General features: G+C 44.2%; 1 protein-coding gene across 1 annotated transcript; it reads left to right on the plus strand.

Annotated features, from left to right (window-relative positions):
• Nucleotides 1–3,121: 3,121 nt before the first annotated feature.
• LOC123181790 (protein RADIALIS-like 3) lies at nt 3,122–4,266 on the plus strand. The gene is made up of 2 exons (XM_044594131.1): nt 3,122–3,491; nt 3,971–4,266. The coding sequence occupies exons 1-2, from the start codon at nt 3,223–3,225 to the stop codon at nt 4,053–4,055; spliced, it is 354 nt and encodes a 117-aa protein (XP_044450066.1). The 5' UTR covers nt 3,122–3,222; the 3' UTR covers nt 4,056–4,266.
• Nucleotides 4,267–8,190: the final 3,924 nt, after the last annotated feature.

An 8,190-nucleotide genomic window follows, 5' to 3' on the forward strand; every position in this document is an offset into this window, starting at 1 on the left:
ATACCATATACCCACTAATGATGGCTCACACCCCAAAAGCATTCCCACTTTGCTCTACTTACCTTAGCTTAATATACTTTCTAAAAATGATGATGTTTGTAGTAGTAGCCAAGGATCTAGTTATGGAGAGAGGCAAGTTGACCATTTGCATAAATTCAGGCTGGCTATTCCCAAGCCTCAACATCACATGAATGAATTTTCTCCAAGAATAAAAAGCTAATTCTTCTGTGCAAGATAATGTATTCTGCACATCATCAGATGCCCCTCTCTTTTCATCATGAGATGTCGAGGAACACAACACTCTGTGTTCAAACTATACCAGTCCGCCAGGGAGCAACACATACGTTCCATAGAAACATGTTGGCTCCATCTGTATGACTAGCAGATATCCCTAAATTGGTTGCTTGATGATTTGTTAATCAGGTACTACAGCAATACTCGAATTATAACAGCGGTTATATCAGATACTATCATGTTTACAAATATAGGAATATATATGTCGTATATGTATATATGCATATATACTGCGATGCCGTTATTTGGAAATTAACCCGTGCATGAACGTGTCACTATAATGAACTGACAAAAACTGTCCCATACGAGAACAGAAATCTAAAGGAAAAATGAGTCTAGTTTACATGAACCCCAGCATCTTCCTGAAAAGCTTTGCTCCGATTGTTCGAAATATGAGGGGGGAATCATGCATCTTTGCTATGGCTTTTAGGCAGATATGATTCCTGGGGAGAGATCTCCGGTGGATGGATGGACCGGTCCACACGTCCAAAGAATCAATCGCAAGTTGCGCCCGCCGCCCCCCGGTTCAGTGCATCCGATGCAACCACCAGGACTACGTGAGCATGCAGCAAGCAAGGGGCTGCAGGATGGCATTCTGTCAATTCCCTATCCAAGACCATTGGAGATAGAAAGATAGATATATTCCTTAAGTCCCTGGAGCCGGGGGGTGTTCATCGTGTCTTTGGGATCTGTTCGTCAACCGGGTGGTGGAGATTGCGTGGCATTCAAGGAATGGAGGTTCTTAGCCCACATCCCTGCATCTTTTCTCTCCCAAATGGATGGTGTCCCTAAACTAATGCATGGACAAGCAAAATTTGTTTTTGAACGAGGACAACACCCTGGACTTCTATCTCTCTGAATTTTGGGACCCTTTCCCGAACAATGCAAAAATATTTCTTTGCACGATTTCTCCATCATAAATATCCCATACAAAAGAGTCAAAAGGCTGTTTTGAGGAAAAACTTCTTAGGTACTCTAATGTAACAAAATATTCAGAGATACAGTTGGTAGCGCCATACTTAATCCATGGTTTCACAGCATTCCGGACATGGCAGTACCGCTGTTTTTAGATGAAATGGTGATCAGCTCAGATAGGCAATGAGGGTGCATGCATGTTGCATGATATGCTTGGCAGCATTGGATCAGAGGGGTTTCAGAAAACTGATGGAAAATGAGCATCGAGATCAGAGGTTTTTGGGTATGCGCACCTGTGCAGCTCTGTCGTTCTGAACAGGAGTATCACGTACCCTTCCCCCTGTGGGAGCCTTGAAGCCTATTGGCCGACCCATCATCCATGTCAGCATCACACGGCCGAGACATCGCCATGCATGGAGAGATGGATGCTCATGCTTCCGTTTGTGATGTGAGTAGAGCACGCAGCCTGTACGGCTGTATCCATTAACTGCGAAGACAGCTAGAAATGTGTGGTGTCAAAACGTTCAATTTGGAACCATGTGGAAGATGTGGCCAGGTATATGTATTTGAGAACTGAATAGCAAGTAAAAAGAATGGCGATCGATGTACTAAAATGCGTGAACTTCACAAGGAATTTTTTTTTGAGACCAACTTCACAAGGAATTTAACTACGAAGCAAACAAAGCTGCCTGCCATCATGCTCATGCCATGGTGCCCAAGTTAGAAGTTGGACAGTACGGCAATCGTGGTGAGTTCTAGCCATGTGATCAATGTGACTTTGCTTTCTACTTGAGAGGAGACGCACGCATGATGTGCAAAGCGCCGAAAGCTTACCAGGTTTCTACTTGGAGCAAGGCCAGCTAGGTGTAATAGCTTAGCAGGGAGCCTGGGACCAATGGCCTGAGAGGGTGCATGCACTGAGCACCCGCCATCCTTTTACAAGTTTAATTTCGAAGCAGTAGTAGCTGTTGCGTACTGATGAACAGTTGTCAAATGCATGCAAGCTAGCTAGGACACATTGCAGAGATGACACCACCATTGCCATTTGTAAGTGGCCATGCATGCATGGGGTGCCCAGCCCAGCCCAGGTCACCTCCATCTACCTGAGAATATCTCGTGGAAACCGGTGAAAACCATGTGAAAACTATGTTTCTGGAGTTTTGCAAAATTCTCAAAAAACTACTACCTCCGTCCGGGATTACAAGACCGGAGAGCCACCGCAGCTGGACCAAGGCACTTGCCCGATCCTTCGATCTTCTCACAAAAAGCTGCATCGGGAGTCTCCTCTACATGCATGCATCCAATGAATAGTCTGCATGCAGCACAGTACTTTTAATCCCCTGCCTGCATGCAGCGCCTTGGCCAATAACCAGCAGCGCTAATAATGCAAGCCGGCCTTTTAATCCCGTACAACCAACATTGGCTAGCTGGACCTATAATCCCGGACGAAGGTAGTGTACATGCTAATTTTCTATATGTAGGCATGTCAAATTTCAAGTTCAAGCACCGATTCATTTACTTCCCCAAAAAAACACAGCTTCATTTACGAGGAATAAAAATACGAATTCAGTAATGACTAATTCAGTTTCAGATACGACGGATTTGAGAGTTAATTTGGATTTTAGGTGATGCTTGTATAATTTTGAAAACATCTCTGGACTACGTGATGAGTTGGGGGCAACGGCAAATGGACCCAAAAACCTAATTATTCAAACAGGCTGTCACCTAAAATTTTCATCGCAAACACCACACGCTTCGATCCCCATGTCTGATCCCTAGCCTCGAAAAACCTGCGAGAACCTTGCTATCCTCTCCTCAGCCACCTTTTAACCTACAGACAGAGACATGACACACCCCCATGGCCTATAAATAGCAGCCCTCACAGCAAGAGAGACACCAACCAAACCACCAGAGCCTTCCCAAGAGCAAACAACTTCCAGGAGCCCACACCCAGCACACCAGGCACACCAAAGCTAGTGTTAGTTCGAGTAGAACATCACATCTCACCTGAAGATGTCTTCCGGGTTGTTGTCGCGGAGCACCTCCCCGAGCTCGGACTCGGAGTGGAGCAAGAAGGAGAACAAGATGTTCGAGGAGGCGCTCGCCTACTACGGCAAGAGCGCCCCCAACCTCTGGGAGAAGGTGGCCAGCGCCATGGGGGGCACCAAGTCCGCCGAGGAGGTGCGCCGCCACTTCCAGATCCTTGTCGACGACGTCAACAGCATCGAGCACGGCCGCATCCCCTTCCCAAGTACAAGACCCAGGGCTTCTGGACCTAAAAGGTATAACTCTCAAGTAAAAACTGTACAAACATAGGATGGTCTGATGTTAACAAGTTTTCAATGTCAAAGGCACAGCATGCAGGAGCATTTATGTATTTTTTTTATTTTTCTTTAGAGTTTACTTACCACCATGCATGCATGACGACTGGCACCATTAACTCTCTATGAGCCAAACTGCTTAACTGCAGCCACCCTGGCCCAATTTATCAGTGGTTTAATCTTACCACTATCAGACAATTTCCCCGCTTCCAAAACAAAAGCTTAGATGGATCTTGCAGTCTTACTAGGCTACTTTTTTTTTTGTAGATTTATGGTATATTTTGTGCAGACCCACAATCTACACACCCATTCTCCTAACCTCATGCCTACATAGAACAAAAGAAAAGAAAGAAAGAACAAGTTTCTTTTATTTGAGTATCTGTATCTGTGTTCAGAGTTCAGATAAGCTTACAGTGCAAGTGTTTTTCTCAACTTTTCAGGATGAAGCAGTGTAAGCTCCAGTGGACAGTGAACAAAGATGTACAAAGTAGATCCCTAAGAAGCAAGAATGGACTGTTGTTCTAGAAGGAAGTAAGGGAATCCAGCATTGGTAGAATAACAGGAAGGAAAGGAGCATTGTCTATTTGTGTGTACAAAAAGTATTGTTAGGTCATGTCCAAGATTAAGTCTGCCTCAATGTCGTTGTAGATTCTCGTCTACATTCATGAACTGTGTGTTTGTTCATTATCAGTAAACTGTCATGTAAACTCATGTATATGTGTTATTTCTAAGAAGTCGTACCTGTAGCATTTTGTTGCCTCCAATATCTGGTTTAGCTGGCCACCATGTTCAGTTTGGACTCCACAGGTTTAGAAAGCACACAGAATCATCGTCACCACTACCTTCCTACAAGAGAAGTCACTTTGTTCAAGAACCACAGGAAGAACCTAATGCCAGAATAATCTACATCTGAGCCCACCAATATTCTCTGTTAAGCATCATTGAATCGAGGTTGATATTACGGTAGAATCAAGAAAGTCCTGCAGATTGGCTAAGATACGATCATGATTCTGTCAAAAAAGGCTGTGTATATCAGTCAAGGCGGAACAATGATAGAAGATCATGGTGCACAGACATGGACATACAGCGATTCCATATATTTCCATTCAAAGAAATTTCCCTCTTTCTTTACAAGTATTAGGAGTTCAGGACATGATGAAACTAAATTTTATTGATAACAAGGCGGGACAAGTACATCAAGATACAATCATATTAGCAACCCTAATGTGCACATAGACACACACGTCACAACAATAAAAGCTTGAATAAAAGCTTGAATACAACAATACATACTAGCATCACCATCACACATTGATGACATGTACCTAGCTATGAGCTCGTGTTGTCCTTCACTTTCTTTGTCGCAGCGCCCTTGCTCTCCAGGAGGCACCACATGTACTTTGTGAAGAGAATAAAGCCGGGCGGTCACTATTTCCTTTTCAGGGGAAAAGAAAGCTCGCTTTGAATCCCCAGCATTGTGACGCCCGCCAGAGAGATAGATCGCCCTGGACTGGATTCCGATTCCCAATCTTCTTCCGCAACTTGACCGGGGGAGAGAATCCGGATCCCAGAGCTTTTGGGCTCAATGATTTAGAAGCTGGCCAGCCGATGATGCAGCAGCGGCTACAGGGCAGAATCCAATCCAGGCTACTTGGCATCGATATATAGGGATCAGTCATTCAAAAAGCTGGCAAACAAGATACCATATACCGATTAACGATGGCTCAGACAGAGCCCAAAAGCATTCCCACTTTGCTCTGCTTACTTTAGCAATATACTTTGTGAAAGAAATGATGTTTATAGTACTAGCCAAGGTCCAAGGATCTACTTATGGAGAGAGGCAAGCTTCAACATCACATGAATGAATTTTCTCCAAGAATAAAAACATGTACATGTAGATAGAAAGTTTGTTCTTGTGTGCAAGATAATGTATTCTGCACAACATGAGATGCCCCCTCTCCTTTCATCCACCAATATGCCTTTTCAGTCGAGGGAGACAACACGGTGTGGTCAAACTAGCCTAGCCCGGCAGGGAGCAACACGCACGTTCCAAACAAACATGTTGGCTCCATCCGTACGACTAGGCATCCCTACATTTATTGCTTGATGATTTATTAATCAAATAATACAGCAATGCTCAAATTGTAACAGTTAAATATAGGGATATGTTGTCTATGTACACTGGCGGAGCTATGTGTTGTGATGCAGGGGCCATGGCCCCCAGGCCCCAGCCCATGGATATTTTGTGAAGATACACTGTTTAGGATGGACAAATTAAGAGAAATAGAGTATTTGGCCTCTTCAGAAAATTATATTTGGCTATTTGCCCCCTCAGCAATCCCTCGTTAGCTCTGCCACTGTATATATGCATACATACTGTGATCCCGTTATTTGGAAGTTAACCCGGGCATGAACGTGTCACAATACTCAACTGACAAAACCTGTCCCATACGAGAATGGAAATCGAAAGGAAAATGCTCACAGAAATGCATGAAAGGAGTCTAGTTTACATCAGCTAGCATCTTCCTGAAATGCTTTGCTCCAGTTGTTTGAAATATGACGGGGAATCCTGCATCTTTGCTATGGCTTTTTAGACAGATATGATTCTGGGGGAGAGATCTCCGGTGGATGGATGGACCGGTGCACACGCCCCAAGAATCAAACGCAAGTTGCGCCAGCCCCCCCCCCCCCCCCCCCCCTGGCTCAGTGAATCCGATGCAAATCCCAGGACTATGTGAGCATGCAGCAGCAGGATGGCATTCTGTCAATTCCCTTTCCAAGGCCATTAGAGATGGAAAGATAGATATATTCCTTCGGACCCCAGAGCCCGAGGGTGCTCATCGTCTCTTTGGGATCTGTTTGTCGACGGGGTGGCGGAGATCGCGCGACATGTAAAGAATGGAGGTTCTTAGCCCACATCCCTAAACTATTGCATGGACAAGCAAAATTCGTTTTTGAGCCCGGGCAACCCCCCGGACTTGTGTATCATCGATGGAGACGGACTGAAAGATTCAGAGGCATGCATAATTTGTTTTCTGAGACAATTGCACTATGCTTTGTGCTTTGGAAGTCTTTTTTTTTGTGATTGAAAATGACTTTTGCGATTGAACATGAGGAAATTAAATATTACAATCTTCAGAGAGGAGATGCAAAACCGCAGTCGCCTGAGATATGTATAGTACTATTTTTTTAGATGAATTGGTAAGTGGTAACTCGCTCGGATAGGCTACGAGGGTGCATGATTGGTACTTAGAATTGGATTAGAGGGGTTTCAGAAAAATGATGGAAATGAGCACCGAGATCAGAAGTTTTTGGGTGTGCGCACCTGTGCATCTCTGTTTTGGATAGGAATAGCACGTACCCCTTCCTGTCGTGGGCGCCTTGCAGCCTATTGGCTGATACGCACGCCTTATGAAGAGCTCTCTGTCAACCCATGTCAGGATCACACACGGCCGAGACGTCACCATGCATCCAGAGATGAGATGCTTCTGTTGGTGCAGGCGGCATGCATCGATCCACGCTGCTTAGTTGCTACAGCAGCTAGCACTCTGTGTGAAAATGTCAAATTTGGAACCACGTAGCAAGTAAACATGGTCAGGTATTTCAAAACTGAATTCCAAAAAGGAAATACAGCGATCGACGCATGATTTTCACGAGGGATTTAGTTACGGAACGGAAAATTCGACGCTGAAAATTGCTAGCATCAAAGCTGCCATCGTGCAAAGCACCAAAGGCTTCACAGGTTTCTACTTGGAGCATAGACTAGCTAGCTGGTAATTTTTATAAGCTGGAAGCAATGGCCTGAGAAGGCGGATGCATCCAGTTTCTACAGCTATGATATTTAGAAGATGTGTATAATGTTGGATACAACTCCAGACGTCATGCGTTGGGAATGCCCTCATGCGCATCTGGGCCCAAAAAGTAATTACTTAGGGTGGCTGTCAGTGAACTGATGTCAGGTAAACTTTTCATCACACACAGCACAAACACAGGCTTTCTATGTCTCTAGCTCAGAAAACCTGCGAGAACCACCTTGTTATCCTCTCCTCAGCCACCTTTTAACCCACAGAAAGAGACATCTCGGACGTGGAGTTTTAGAGCACCTGCACCCCGGCCTTGCTATCCTAGCCCTCCAATATCGCTTTAAGATCCGTGCGATACAACTAACTTTCTATATGAAATTTTCTCTTTTTTGTTTCTCTCATATACGACATATCTTGAAGTTCAAACATATGCAGCATGGTAAAGCTTTCTAAGTAGAATCTAGGATAAATCTTTCAGATTTTGTTTGTCCGACATAAATACTAAAAATATGATTTTTTTAATCAAACAAACGTATTTTGTATATTTATGTTCGACCAAAAAATCTGAAAGATTTATCCTAGATTTTACTTAGAAAGCTTTGCCACGCTGCATAGGTTTGAACTTCAAGATATTTTCTGTGTGGGAGAAACAAAAAAGAGAAATGTACTTGTACGAATCGCGATGCGGGAAATGGATGGCTAGATAGAGATGGCCTGGTGCAGGTGCTCTATTATATATTTTCGGACACCCCCAGGGTCTATAAATACCAGCCCCAGCAGCAAAGAAAGACACCAAACAAAACCACACCACCAGAGCTTCTATTTGAGTATTTGTGTTCAGTGTTCAGTGTTCAGAT

This window comes from Triticum aestivum, chromosome 1A, assembly GCF_018294505.1.
Source record: "Triticum aestivum cultivar Chinese Spring chromosome 1A, IWGSC CS RefSeq v2.1, whole genome shotgun sequence".
NCBI classification, from domain to species: Eukaryota; Viridiplantae; Streptophyta; class Magnoliopsida; order Poales; family Poaceae; genus Triticum; species Triticum aestivum.

Coding starts and splice junctions, on each gene's coding strand:
- LOC123181790 (XM_044594131.1), top strand. CDS start 3,223: ATGTCTTCCGGGTTGTTGTCGCGGAGCACCTCCCCGAGCTCGGACTCG. Junction 3,492..3,970: donor AGGGCTTCTGGACCTAAAAG/GTATAACTCTCA, acceptor TCAACTTTTCAG/GATGAAGCAGTGTAAGCTCC.